At 41.8% G+C, this 15,183-nt stretch overlaps 2 protein-coding genes and 1 pseudogene across 2 annotated transcripts; all 3 read left to right on the forward strand.

Moving 5' to 3' along the window:
* The first annotated feature begins 654 nt into the window (after positions 1 to 654).
* On the forward strand, positions 655 to 1,317 carry LOC130140466 (18.1 kDa class I heat shock protein-like). Its single transcript, XM_056319867.1, has one exon. The coding sequence runs from the start codon at positions 725 to 727 to the stop codon at positions 1,211 to 1,213; it is 489 nt and encodes a 162-aa protein (XP_056175842.1). The 5' UTR covers positions 655 to 724; the 3' UTR covers positions 1,214 to 1,317.
* Positions 1,318 to 10,422: 9,105 nt separating this feature from the next.
* On the forward strand, positions 10,423 to 11,250 carry LOC115665327 (18.1 kDa class I heat shock protein-like). Its single transcript, XM_056319836.1, has one exon. It carries the CDS (start codon positions 10,528 to 10,530, stop codon positions 11,014 to 11,016), a length of 489 nt encoding a protein of 162 aa, XP_056175811.1. The 5' UTR covers positions 10,423 to 10,527; the 3' UTR covers positions 11,017 to 11,250.
* A 2,989-nt stretch (positions 11,251 to 14,239) lies between these two features.
* On the forward strand, positions 14,240 to 15,076 carry LOC130140462 (18.1 kDa class I heat shock protein-like; annotated as a pseudogene).
* The last annotated feature ends 107 nt before the right edge of the window (positions 15,077 to 15,183 follow it).

The following is a 15,183-nucleotide window of genomic DNA, read 5'->3' on the forward strand; positions in this document are numbered from 1 at the left end:
CCCTTGCCCCCCCAAATGCCGGCGAGGTTCGCCCTCGTCGAATCTGACGAGGGCCGCTCTCGCCCAACCCCAATGCCGGCGAGGGCCGCCCTCGCCCAACCCCAACGCCGGCGAGGGCCGCCCTCTTCGGCTTCCCTCTGCCAACCATGGCGGAGGGGAAGAGAGAAGAAAGAAAAAAAAAAGAAAAAAAAAATATAAAAAGGAAAAAGACGAAAATACCCTTGGGCAAAAGTATTGTGGGGTAAATGTGTCACAAGTGGCATAGTTTGGGGTTTTTCGTGTCACAAAAAAAGTTCAAGATAAATTTGTCACAAGTGACATAATTTGAGATTTTTTGTGATATTTTCCCTCGATTTTTTATATTTCCAAATCAGCGAAATTCCTTTTTCTAAAACGACTGTTCGTCTTCTTTTCCACCATAGCGCTGACAGCTTCTGCTATTGTGTTAAGACATTTTCCAAACTGGTCAAAGCAATAGTTATGGGCCTGTCTGGAGACATCTCCAGACTTACAGACCAGAAGTTTCGCGAGAGCAAGGCCCGGTTTGGAGAGAGCTCTGGGCGAGACCAGATGGTTCTCCATCTTTACAGAAACTTTCACTGTAGTTCGATCCTTAGCTCTTCTTCTCTCCTATAAATACCAGGCACGTCCCACCTCTCTTCCCCACTTCAAGAAAAGGAAAGCATTAGCAAGAGATCCAACAGCAGCAGAAGAAGGAGATACAATGTCGCTCATCCCAAGCTGGTTCGGCGGCCGTCGCAGCAACGTCTTCGACCCTTTCTCTCCCGACCTCTGGGAACCCTTCAAGGACTTCCCTTTCCCTTCCTCTTCCCTCTCCGCCTCTACTTTCCCTCAAGCTCTCCGGGAGAATACCGCTTTCGTGAACACGAGGATCGACTGGAAGGAGACCCCGGAAGCCCACGTGTTCAAGGCGGATCTCCCTGGGCTCAAGAAAGAGGAAGTCAAGGTGGAGATCGAAGACGACCGGGTGCTCCAGATAAGCGGCGAGAGGAACGTGGAGAAGGAGGACAAGAATGATACGTTGCACCGGGTGGAGAGGAGCAGCGGGAAGTTCATGAGGAGGTTCAGGTTGCCCGAGAATGCGAAGATGGATCAGGTCAAGGCCGCCATGGAAAACGGAGTGCTCACCGTCACTGTTCCGAAGGTGGAGGAGAAGAAGCCTGAGGTCAAGGCCATCGAGATCTCTGGTTGAATTGAGCCTCTTGTGGTTGCAAGAATGAGCTTTTGTGTCCGGTAATGTTTTACATCTGGTGAATAAGTGCAACTTTGGGTTTCTTTCTTCCTTTAGTGTGTCACTAGGGCCGGCAAAATGGGTCACGTACCCATTTTATAACTCATTTTTAGGAAGGCCATATCTATTTGGGTAACTCACTTTTCTAAAAAATGAGCTCAAATGGGTTAGAGAATATATAATGCCCAAAAAATGGGTTAAAATATGGGTCACCAGCTGACCCATATTGTAACCCATATTTTCTAAACTCACGACCCGCGTTACCTGCTCAGTGCTCAGGCGCCCATCCATGAACAATGCTTCGCTCCCAACCTACGCTTCTTGTTGGCCGCTCGCCGCGCTTCCTTCACCGCTCGTCGCTCGCCGCCTTGGCCGCTTGCCGCGCTTCGCCGCCACTCGCCGCGCTTTGCCGCTCGTCGTTCGTCGCCTTGGCCGCTCGTCGCTCGTCGCCTTGGCCGCTCGTCGCTCGCCGTGCTTCGCCGCTCGTCGCTCGCCGCTCGTCGCTCGCCGCCCTTCACCGCTCGTCAGTGTTCCTGTTATTTCCAAGTACCCAAATCTCCCTTTCAACGAACAAGATGACCCACCCGTTTGACGGGTGTATGTGTCACATAAGAAATTGTAGGTGTTCATGTGATTGTGTAAACAAAGTGTCAACTCTGTTTATGATGTTATATTGTAATTTTCTCGGGCCATGATGTGGCAGTTGAGTATGAATAATCTTTCACGAGTTTTGCAGTATTTCATCTCTAGGTTGCCCGATCTGGAATAGATTGAGCTGTTACAAATGGTATGGAGCAGTATTTCATCTTTTTACGGTTGTTGTCGAGGGTCTCAATGTTTGTTTGAAAGCTGCGCTCATCAGCTGATTAGGTTGACACACTCTTCGCAATCAACAAATTTCCTTTCTCCATGAGGCTATCTGATCTGGCGCTCCTGAGCTCCAGTTCGTTCATTATGGATGTTGGCTATTTCATGCAATGTGGATTTCATACGACTAATGTCAGAAAATTACCACACTTTCAAACACACGCACATTCTATACTAAAGTGTTCAACCGATGGTCGTGAATTCAATTCTAACGACCGTTAGCAGTTAAGTGGAGGGAGATTGGAGGGCTCCTGATGATCCATTACCCATGACTTATTCCTAAATGCCTGACTACCGGAGAACGAGAACCCAGCAACTTGTCTGCGGCAATTAGAACATCGACGTCAAGGGACATGATGGCAAGCATCACCATGTAGGCCACTACGATACGAAATGCGTACATCATTGTCTGCATGAGGCTAGATGAGACGATGTTGGTGCCGGGTCTTTCGAGCTTGGCGTGCGAGATCCACTCCACGAGCATTGACCAGAACACGAAGGCCCAGAAGCTGGGACCGGGCCAACCGGAGAGTATGATCTCCGTGCTCTTTCCCCCAGGGAAATGACATGGGCTTCTTCATCATCAGGACTGAATTATGAAGCCTTGACAGTCAGTTTATGGTGCTTTTTTGTTCACAAAATCATAGTGCGAAAGGAGAAAACATCAAGAAAAGAAGAGCAGTACATGAAAGGGAGGTACCCTCAAAAGCCATCACCATCAGTGTACTAGTTTTGCCATATCACATTCAGCGATCTTCAGCAAAAGGAAAATAGAAAAGAGAAACTGCAACAGAAGTGGGCAAAAGTGTATGAACCAGAACTCCACACAACTCCCAGGGACTCGAAAGGGATGGAGTCAGCATGATGACAAGCTTCTTAACTTCACAATGTTGGGTCTAATTCCCTAAAAAAAGCCCAAACTTTAGGTCAAGTCCAAATCTGCCATGAAATTTTTTTTTTCTAAAAAAGCCCCAAACTTTTAGTCCAGTCCCAAATATGTCTCGAATTTTGTTTTGTGTAAAAAAAATCACCAAAATTCAATTTATTTTCAAAAATATACCCTGTGATCCAATCCCAACTTGACGTGGCACTTCCACGTCGATAACAAATCCAAATCAACAAAGTAATGGGGCTTATTTTTAGACAAAGAAAAGTTTGGAGAAAATTTGGACTGAATTTAAAAATTATGTTTTTTTTACGGTTAATACCATGAAAAACCCCAAGTTAGTACACTTGTGACAAGTTTACCCCGAAGTAATATTTTTACCACAAAAAACTCCAAACTGGTACATATATGACAAATTTACTCAAAACTAATTTTTTTACCACGAAAAACCTCAAACTAGTACACTTGTTGTCACGCCCCGAACCCTATCGAGCTTGCGACATCCCTCTTTGGCCGAATTAGTGCGACGTCCCAGGAAACGTCGCCGACCCAAACGATCACATCAGAGTTTGCACACGGCGGAAACAAGAACATAAACCCTGACAGTAAAATCATGGGGTAATAGGGAGAGATAATTCACCAAGCCACCAAAACATTATATTACACCTCGATATATGTACAATATCCATTCTCATCCATTACACAATCACTAGTCGCTTCGTGCACTCACCAAATTTACATCAAACTATGATACACATACAAACTAGCTTCTACGGATCACGTCATCAACTCCAAAAAGGTTAGTAGTCTAGGTATATTCTATTTCCAAAAATGGGACACTTCAAAAGGCTTGGCTACCCCTAGTCTAGCCCCTATGCCCTATAGACGGCGTCCATTCCGATTCGATCTCCCCAGAATCCGAATTTGAATCCTCCTGAGGCACGTGCTCCTCTGAAGACTCGGAGTCTGCCTCGATCTCGATCGGGTTATCCTCATCCTCCGACTCTAATGGCACTTATATCCGTTCCTCTGATTCAGACTCCTCCTCCAAATTTTCCTTATACTCCTCTCCTGGTTCTTCCTCCGACTCATCTTCTGGTTCCTCCTCCGGGGCCTCCTCATATTCCTCTACGGGTGGCTCTTCTACAAGTTCCTCCTCCGACTCTACCCTTAAGTCCACATCCATCGGGTCATACCCAACCTGCGACTCCTCCGGCTCCGGATCTGGCTCCGCCACTGTAGGCTCGGGCGCTGCAGGAGCATACTGATGCCCTGACTGTGCGAGACTAGTGTCTAAGCTAGTCATCTCGCCATCGGGAGGGGGTATAGCTGACGGGTCCTAGTCCCCCACTCCGTCAAAGGGGACATCAAAACCTCAGACAGAGCCAAACTCATCAAACCCATCCCGAAAACACCAGGCAGTATAGGTGTGGGCTTGCCAGAGGGGTTGCCCTATGTCTACCCAGACTACGGTCGTATGTTTGATCCAAGCCATATTGTCGTCTACCGGATACTCTACAACTGAATACTCGGTGTGCATCGATATACCAAAATGCTGGAGCGGTGGTGGCGATGGTGGATTCATGGTTCAAGGCGGGGTTTTGAAATGATTTGATTAAACAACCATGAGACGAATCTCAATAAGTTGACAGCCTAAACCTCACTTAAGCTATCACGTATTTCCAAACATGTCCAAACACACAATCATTCAATACATACGTATCACGCACACAAATGCACTTACCTGGGCTCGACCTGCACATTAGTCTCAAATACACGAATTTCAAACCACATGCACATACCAAGCTATTCCCATGCCCAAAAACACATGTCATACACACGACATTTCCTAACTCCACATTTCACACTCATTCATGCACTACCACACCATTTTCTTTTAACTTGCCAACAACCCGCGTAAACACGCATCAGGTCCGATCTCACATTCACTTGCCACAACACACGTCTCATTCTCATTCTCTTTCCACAGCCCGCGTAAACACGCCTCAGGCTTCACAGTCGTATCACGACCGGCGTAAACATGCCTCAGGCTGGTTCAATTCCCCGTGTAAACACGCCTCAGGGATTTAGGTAGCGAATGATAACCATTCTGTTCCGGAATGAGTTCCTGAAACAGAAATAGATTTTTCTATTTCTGGTTCCAGGATGAGTTTCTGAGAAAAGAAACCCGTTTGATAACGACAAAAAATTTCTATTTCTGGAACAGAAACCGTTTGATAACAGCACAAAATTTCTATTTCCTGAAACAAAAACCTGTTTGATAAACAACACAAAATTCTATTTCCATGAACAAAAATCCATTTTTTTTTAAAATGGAATAAAAATAATTAGAAAATCCAAAAAATTCCTAAAAATCTCAAAAAAAATTCAAAAAATCCAAAAAAATTGAAAAATTCTAGAAAAATTCATCACAATTTCCAAAAAATAAAAAAATTCAGATTTTTCTAGACAATATGAAATTTGTTGAATTTTTTCAAAAAAAAATCAAAAAATCAAAAATTACAAAACTTCATAGAATGACTTAAAATACCTGTGGCCACTCACTTTTAGTGAAACTTAAATTTTTTTAAGTGCCCAAAAAAATCAAAAATTCCAAAAATTTCAAAAATTCACAGAATAGTTTAGAATACATGTGGTCACCCACTTTGAGTGAAATTTAAATTTTTTAAGGTGCCTAAAAAAATTCAAAAACTCAAAAATTTCAAAACTTCACAGAATAGCTTAGAATACCTGTGGCCACCCACTTTGAGTGAAATTATAATTTTTTGAGGTGAAAAAAAAGCAAAAAATCAAAAATTTCAAAACTTCATAGAATGACTTAGAATATCTATGGCCACCCACTTTGAGTGAAATTTAAATTTTTTTAGGTGCCCAAAAAAAAAATAAAAACATAAAAAAATCAAAAATTTTAAAACTTCACAAAATGACTTAGAATGCCTCTAGCCACCCACTTTGAGTGCAATTTAATTTTTTTAAGTGCCCAAATGGTATTTTTGATTTTTAAATTTTTTTCGGCACCTAAAAAAAAATAAATTTCACTCAAAGTGGATGGCCACATGTATTCAAAGCCATTTTGTGAAGTTTTGAAATTTTTGATTTTTTTTCTTTTTTTCGGCACCTAAAAAAAATAAAATTTCATTCAAAGTTGGTGGTCACAGGTATTCTAAGCCATTCTATGAAGTTTTGAAATTTTTGTTTTTTTGCTTATTTTTATTTTTTTTGGCACCTAAAAAAATTAAATTTCGCTCAAAGTGGGTGGCCATAGGTATTCTAAGCAATTCTGTGAAGTTTTGAAATTTTTTATTTTTTTATTTTTTTCGGCACCTAAAAAAATTTAAATTTTGCTCAAAGTGGATGGCCACAGGTATTCTAAGCCATTATGTGAAGTTTTAAAATTTTTAATTTTTTGCTTTTTTTTATTTTTTTAGGCACCTAAAAAAATAAAACTTCGCTCAAAGTGGGTGGCCACAGGTATTTTAAGCCATTCTGTGAAGTTTTGAAATTTTTGCTTTTTTGCTTATTTTTATTTTTTTTGGCATCTAAAAAAAATTAAATTTCGCTCAAAGTGGGTGGCCACAAGTATTCTAAGCCATTCTGTAAAGTTTTGAAATTTTTTATTTTTTTATTTTTTTCGACACATAAAAAAATTTAAATTTCGCTCAAAGTGGATGGCCACAGGTATTCTAAGCCATTCTGTGAAGTTTTGAAATTTTTTATTTTTTGCTTTTTTTAATTTTTTTCGGCATCTAAAAAAATTAAATTTCACTCAAATTGGGTGGCCACATGTATTTTGAGACATTTTGTGAAGTTTTTAAATTTTAAATTTTTTGATTATTTTTTATTTTTTTTTGCATCTAAAAAAAATTAAATTTCGCTCAAAGTAGGTGGCCATAGGTATTCTAAGCCATTTTGTGAAATTTTGTAATTTTTGATTTTTTTTATTTTTTTTAATTTTTTTCGGCACCTAAAAAAATTTAAATTTCGCTCAAAGTGGGTAGCCACAGATTTTAAACCATTATGTGAAGTTTTGAAATTTTTGATTTTTTGCTTTTTTTTCCCACCTCAAAGATCGTGACTTCCAGATGAACATGTGTTTTGAAGAAAGAGTTCTCTCAGAAATGATTCTCATTTTTGGTCTAGAAATAGAAAACCAACTTTTTTTTGGTTCTGATTTCTGGTTCAGAATCGGTTCTGGAACAAAAACTTGTCCCAGAAATAGAAAAATGAAATTGCGTTGACAAACGGGTTTCTGGTCCAAAACTGATTCTGGGAACAAAAAATCAGTTCTGGACAGAATCAGAATGGTTATCATGCGGTACCTTAGTGATCACGCAAACATGCCAATACGCCGTATTTTATCTGTACCCCGCGTAAACATGCCTCAGGGCTTTTTAGTGATCACACGCACATCACACGCCTCAAATCTCACACTTACACATATTCGGGCATTAATCATACGCACCCAAATGCATCAAATCCGACCGTCACAATTCAGCCCACAACAAACGTACAACCATCATACAACATGCCATTTTACATCGCAAACCATGGCACAACTATCACAGCACTACACAACAATTTCACGCAATTAATTGCCAAATCAAACATCCAATCTACGCGCCAAACAGAAAATTACAGCATTCAAACTAGCCAATCACAGCCCTTATTTGGCCTCTAATTTTCCCCCAAAATGCCACAAATTCATCCCTAAGGCCCCTCATCCAAATCAGCCTATAAACTACACTAAACCGCATCTAAACGAGTCCGTTAATACCCGATATCCTAAATAGGGTTTAGATTGTAACTTACTTGAAATTTCCAAGCAAGCACAACCTATCCAAGGGCGGCAAGGCGGCTGGGACGCGGCGGCTACGGCAGTCCGGGTGAACAGCGGCGATCGGCGACGGCAACGGCGGCTTGCTTGGCCGGCTAGTCACGGCCACGGGAGAGATAGAGATCACCGAGAGGGAGGGAGAGAGACGGCGGTGGGGTGAGGGTGGTGAGGGCACGGCTCGGTGACCGGACCGACGGCGACGGGCGGACGGTGGCCAGGGACGGCGATGGTACGGCCAAGGGGAGAGGGGGGGCGATCGGCCGGTGGGGGAGGGAGAGAGAGAGTGTGCCGAGAGAGAGGGAGAAATGAGAGGGTGAGAGAGAGAAAGAGAAAATGGCTTAAATATACCAATAACTGTCCCCCTTTTGGCAAAATGACCATCTTGCCCCTCTCTCTACTTTCCAATCGACGGCCACGATTCGTTCTTATCTTGAGATCAACGGCCGAGATTAAATCTTTTCCAAAAATATCCAAGGGTAAAATGGGAATTTCACAAAAATCCAAGGGCAAAATTGTCCAAAAATTATCACTTCTAAAGTGAGGGTGAAATGACCAAAATGCCCTTCTCCCATTATATTTGGCCTTAACAAAGTCTCAAGAGTAAAACGGTCATTTTTCATTTCTCGCCGAAATTCGATTTTTCTGAAGGATCCGGACGATTCTAAGGATGATCATGCTAATAACAACGTCGTCCAAATGTTCTGTCGTGACTTTCTAAATTTCCAATGCCCAACTTGGTCTCTAATTAATGACTAAATTTTAAATAACGTAACTTGAGCGTATCTCAAACTAACGGGTGGCTTTTGGGGAAATTCGCATATTCAACCCATGATCGTTACTAAATCAAGACACGTTTAAACTTACTCGGATCGTGAAGACCTCGGTTGTCATGTAATCGCGATGATCGATCGCTAGTTCCGACAGGCACGATCGTTTGGTATAGGTTTAGGGTCATTCGCCAATTCATCTCGTGGTCAAACGGAATCACCCGTGATCCACTTGTATGACAGCGGCGAATCGGCCCATAACTATCTTTAGATCGGCCTACATTGGCTCAAAATGTCACCTCGACAATTCTATGGTTGAAAATCAGTTCACGATCGAGTTTCTTTGGTCTCGCGAATTTAAATCCCTAATTAGCCTTTCCCTAACGGTTAGTATCTCATGAATGATCAGTTCCGGGCGAGATCTAATTACAAGTACGTTCATAAAATCATCCATTTCATAAATCCCAAGTGGGTCAAATTTTCAGAATGTCACACTTGTGACAATTTTACCCCGAACTAATTTTTTGACCACAAAAAATCCCAAACCGGTACACCTGTAACAAATTTACCCTCTATTAGTTTTCGTTAAATTTTATTATCAAATTGCCGAGTTTGATGACACGTGGTAGTTGACGGGTGTACCAGTTTGGGGTTTTACCTCTCTGTTTGTCACAAGTTTACGAATTTTTGGCTTTTAGTGATATTAATCTAATTCAACGGAAGGTAAATTTAACACAAGTGTACCAGTTTGGGGTTTTTAATGGTAAAAAAAATTAGTTCAGGGTAAATTTATCATAGGTGTACCAGTTTGTGGTTTTTTGTGATAAAAAATTTAGTTCGGGGTAAAATTGTCACAAGTGTACTAATTTGGGGTTTTTCGTGGTCAAAATATTAGTTTGGGGTAAATTTGTCATAAATGTACCAATTGGGGTTTTTGGTAGTCAAAAAATTAGTTCGGGGTAAAATTATCACTAGTGTACCAGTTTGGGGTTTTTGTGATATTAACCCTTTTTTTAAATTAAAAAAAGTTTTTTGGGTTGAATTTGTTATCATCCCTAACTTTCATATCCTATAATGGTTTTATTTTGGATAATTTCAACAATTTTTATTGAGTTAGATTTGTTATCAAAGTGGAAATGCATGTCGATCTATACCGATCGTCCCATTATTTTGCTGATGTGGATTTGTTATCGACGTAGAAGTGCTACATCAAGTTGGGACTGGATCACAGGGTATATTTTTGAAAATAAATCGAAATTTGATGATTTTTTTTACACAAAACAAAGTTTGGACCATATTTGGGACTGAACTTAAAGTTTAAGGTTTTTTCTGAGACAAAAAAAAGTTCGGGCCAAATTTGAGACTTGACCTAAAGTTAGGGTTTTAAAGGAAATTCACCCTATAATGTTGAGATTTATGGACTGTCAGCTTTTTTGAAAGTTCGAAAAAGAAATTCGCTAATCTTTCTATGAATACTTTCGTTCGATTTTTTATATTTCCAAATCAGCGAAATTTCTTTTTCTAATCGACTGTTCGTCTTCTTTTCCACGATAGCACTGATAGCTTCTGATATTGTGTTGAGTCATTTTCCAAGCCGGTCAAGCAATAGTTATGGGCTTGTCTCGAGACATCTCCAGACTTACAGACCAGAAGTTTCGCGAGAAAAAAGCCCGGTTTGGAGAGAGCTCTGGGCGGGACCAGATGTTTCTCCATCTTTACAGAAACTTCCACTGTAGTTCAATCCTTAGCTCTTCTTCTCCGCTCCTATAAATACCAGGCACGTCCCACCTCTCTTACCCACTTCAAGAAAAGCAAAGCATTTGCAAGAGAGAGCATCAGTCAGACAGTCAATCACCAAACGTCTTCGAATCATCTAACCGTCGCAGAAGAAGCAGGTACAATGTCGCTCATCCCAAGCTGGTTCGGCGGCCGTCGCAGCAACGTCTTCGACCCTTTCTCTCTCGACCTCTGGGACCCCTTCAAGGACTTCCCTTTCCCTTCCTCATCCCTTTCCGCCCCTAATTTCCCTCAAACTCTCCGGGAAAACACCGCTTTCGTCAACACGAGGATCGACTGGAAGGAGACCCCGGAAGCCCACGTGTTCAAGGCGGATCTCCCTGGGCTCAAGAAAGAGGAAGTCAAGGTGGAGATCGAAGACGACCGGGTGCTCCAGATAAGCGGCGAGAGGAACGTGGAGAAGGAGGACAAGAACGACACGTGGCACCGGGTGGAGAGGAGCAGCGGGAAGTTCATGAGGAGGTTCAGGTTGCCCGAGAATGCGAAGGTGGATCAGGTCAAGGCCGCGATGGAGAACGGAGTGCTCACCGTCTCTGTTCCGAAGGTGGAGGAGAAGAAGCCTGAGGTCAAGGCCATTGAGATCTCTGGTTGAATTGAGCCTCTTGTGGTTGCAAGAATGAGCTTTTGTGTCCGGTAATGTTCGGCATCTGGTGAATAAGTGTAACTTTGGGTTTCTTTCTTCCTTTGATGTGTCACATAAGAAATTGTAGGAGTTCATGTGACCGTGTAAACAAAGTGTCATCTCTGTTTATGATGTTGTATTGTAATTTTCTCGGGCCGTGATGTGGCAGTTGAGTATGAATAATCTTTCATGAGTTTTGCAGTATTTCATCTCTGGTTTGCCCGATCTGAAATAAATTGAGCTGTTACAAATGGTATGGAGCAGTATTTCATCTTTTTACGGTTGTTGTCGAGGGTCTCAATGTTTGTTTGAAAGCTGCGCTCATCAGCTGATTAGGTTTACACACTCTTCGCAATCAACAAACTTCCTTTCTCCATGAGGCTATCTGATCTGGCGCTCCTGAGCTCCAGTTCGTTCATTATGGATGTTGGCTATTTCATGCAATGTAGATTTCATGCGACTAATGTCAGAAAATTACCACACTTTCAAACACACGCACATTCTATACTAAAGTGTCTAACTGATGGTCGTGAATTCATTTCTAACAACCGTCAGCAGTTCAGTGGAGGGAGATGGGAGGGCTCCTGATGATCCATTACCCATGACTTATTACTAAATGCCTGACTATCGGAGAGCGAGAACCCAGCAACATGTCCGCGGCGATTAGAAGACCGACGTCAAGGGACATGATGGCAAGCATCACCATGTAGGCCACTGCGATACGAAATGCGTACATCATTGTCTGCATGAGGCTAGATGAGACGATGTTGGTGCCGGGTCTTACGAGCTTGGCGTGCGAGATCCACTCCACGGGCAATAAGGACCAGAACACGAAGGCCCAGAAGCTGGGACCGGGCCAACTGGAGAGTATGATCTCCGTGCTCTTTTCCCCACGGAAATGACATGGGGTTCTTCATCATCATGACTGAATTATGTAGCCTTGACAGTCAGTTTATGGTGCTTTTTTGTTCACAAAATCATAGGGCGAAAGGAGAAAACATCAAGAAAAGAAGAGCAGTACTTGAAAGGGAGGTACCCTCGAAAGTCATCACCATCAGTGTACTACTAGTTTTGTCATATCACATTCAGCGTTCTTAGAAAAAGGAAAATAGAAAAGAAAAACTGCAACAGCGGAAGTGGGCAAAAGCGTATGAACCAGACCTACACACAAGTCCCAGGGACCCGAAAGGGATGGAGTTAGCTCGATGACAAGCTTCTTCACTTCACGATGGAGTCATTGCGTTTAAAACATGATTTCCGCGTACTGCCTCTCTTCATGTGGACTGTTTGTGTAGTGCAAAGCTCAGGCTTATGAAGCAAGCGCAATAAAAATCGGATTTTTATTGTACTATTCTTTTATTTTTATGTTATGACATTTTGAGTATATTTATGAAAATCAGCATGGCCTCTTATAAGAATAATTTTTATTATGAAATGTCATGATATGATAGATTATAAGAAATCGTATTTTGCAAGGTTTTGCACTTGCTTATGCTAAAAACACCGTTCATCTTTGCAAAATATCGTAGAACACATAAAAGAATCATATTTACACTTAGTTACAACTAAACATTGTGACAAGGTCAAAAATTATTTTAACATACTTTAGGACCTTTTGAACTTGAATACAATTAGATGTAGAAAACAATTGTACAATGTCATAAAGTGAAAAATCAGCAATCTATGATGTTCTACTCTTGTTTACAACGGAATAATACATAACCTTTCAAATATACCGTAAAATAATAAATTCACGTTTGACCAGTTGCACTGGATTACCTATATAATATCGATAAAATTTTTGACACGCGTTAACACAATTGACCATTCTAAATGAGATGATGAGCTATCATACTCAAATGTAAGGTGACATGAAAATGGTGTATGTCTAACCTTCGTAAAATAATGTAATATAAGTTAGTGGCTCAAGAATTAAGTATATTTACTTTTTCGCTTTTTGAGAAACCCCACTTACCTTCTTTTTTTGTTAAGTATATTAATATTCATGCCGCCATTTCCAATATATAGCAAAACTCATTTCCCCATAAAACCGGATAAACCGGATATTCGAGTTAATCGGTTTCAGGGGAAAATTGAATGACAAGTGATGGAGCCGTCACATTCTCAATTTTACGGAGATAATGACTTCCTCAGTTTTTTGTTTAAAGATACAGACGAATGACTTTATCAAAGGGGTAAAAAACCATGGGGCAGATGAACTGCATTTTTTAGTAGAGGTGTGCGAAACAAACTGCTCAAATCAGGAACCGTCCGGGCTGGACCGAATCGGCCAGTTTGATCTAGTTTCTGGAAGTATCGGTCCGATTCCCGGTTCCTAAACGTGGAACCGGTGTTCGGGCGGTCCGATTCCTAATTCGAACCGGATCAACTGTATATACTACTTTTTTTTGTGATTACATATAGTCGGCATGAGGAATACAAATTCAATTTTAGAACATATGTGTAGTCGGCATGGGGAACACAATTCTCCATTGCATTAGCTTGAATTGTACGCTTGTTTTTGTGATTATATGTAGTCGGCATAGGGAACACAATTCTAGTTTCAAAATATATGATATCAAGTAGTGGGAAAAAAAAAGTGATCGATTCCATTGGACATGAGTGGTGGTCCGGTCCGGTACCCGGTCCTAGGACCAACCGATCCGGTCCTCGGTTCCCAATTTTGGGAACCGGTTCTCTTGATCAGGTTTCCCGTTTCACTTTGAAACTAGAGCGAATTGGGAACTGATCATCCCTATTTTTTAGATGTTAGATATTGGTAAGAAATAATATATATTATATATTTAAGAATTCATGTAAGAAGGAAGTTAAATATCAAACGCACATATGATGTTGAGATTTATGGACTGTCAACTTTTTTCAAAGTTCGAAAAAGAAATTCGCTAATCTTTCTATGAATACTTTCATTCGATTTTTTATATTTCCAAATCAGCGAAATTTCTTTTTCTAAACGACTGTTCGTCTTCTTTTCCAAAATAGCACTGATAGCTTCTGAATGGGCCTGTCTCGAGACATCTCCAGACATACAGACCAGAAGTTTCGCGAGAGCAAGGCCCGGCTTGGAGAGAGCTCTGGGCGAAGCCAGATGTTTCTCCGTCGTTACAGAAACTTACATTGTAGTTCGATCCTTAGCTCTTCTTCTCCTCTCCTATAAATACCAGGCATGTCCGTCATCTGCTCCCCACTTCAAGAAAAGGAAAGCATTAGCAAGAGAGAGCATCAGTCCAACCATCAATCACCAAACGTCTTTGAATCATCCAACAGCAGCAGAAGAAGCAGGTACAATGTCGCTCATCCCAAGCTGTTTCGGCGGCCGTCGCAGCAACGTCTTCGACCCTTTCTCTCTCGACCTCTGGGACCCCTTCAAGGACTTCCCTTTCCCTTCCTCATCCCTTTCCGCCTCTAATTTCCCTCAAACTCTCCGGGAAAACACCGCTTTCACAACACGAGGATCGACTGGAAGGAGACCCCGGAAGCCCACGTGTTCAAGGCGGATCTCCCTGGGCTCAAGAAAGAGGAAGTCAAGGTGGAGATTGAAGACGACCGGGTGCTCCAGATAAGCGGCGAGAGGAACGTGGAGAAGGAGGACAAGAACGATACGTGGCACCGGGTGGAGAGGAGCAGCGGGAAGTTCATGAGGAGGTTCAGGTTGCCCGAGAATGCGAAGATGGATCAGGTCAAGGCCTCGATGGAAAACGGAGTGCTCACCGTCACTGTTCCCAAGGTGGAGGAGAAGAAGCCTGAGGTCAAGGCCGTTGAGATCTCCGGTTGAACTCAACTTCTTGGGGTTGCGAGAATGATCGTTTTGGTGTCCGGTAATGGGCGGCATCTGGTGAATAAGTGTTAACTTTGGATTTCTGTCTTTCTTTAATATGTCATATAAGAAATTGCAGGTGTTCATGTGACTCTGTAAAGAACGTGACGTCCCTGTTTATGATGTTATATTGTAATTTTCTCGGGCCATAATGTGGCAGTTGAGTATGAATAATATTTCGTGAGTTTTGCAGTATTTCATCTCTGGTTTGCCCGATCTGGACTATAGATTGAGCTGTTACAAATGGTATGGAGCAGTATTTCATCTAATTACGGTTGTTGTTGAGGGTCTCAACTAAGAGG

Source organism: Syzygium oleosum, unplaced genomic scaffold, assembly GCF_021117445.2.
Source record: "Syzygium oleosum isolate NSW1041296 unplaced genomic scaffold, Sole_v2.1 Sole_v2.19, whole genome shotgun sequence".
NCBI lineage: Eukaryota > Viridiplantae > Streptophyta > Magnoliopsida > Myrtales > Myrtaceae > Syzygium > Syzygium oleosum.

Excerpts from the sequence above, each read along its gene's own strand:
- LOC130140466 (XM_056319867.1), top strand. The coding sequence starts at position 725 with ATGTCGCTCATCCCAAGCTGGTTCGGCGGCCGTCGCAGCAACGTCTTC.
- LOC115665327 (XM_056319836.1), top strand. The coding sequence starts at position 10,528 with ATGTCGCTCATCCCAAGCTGGTTCGGCGGCCGTCGCAGCAACGTCTTC.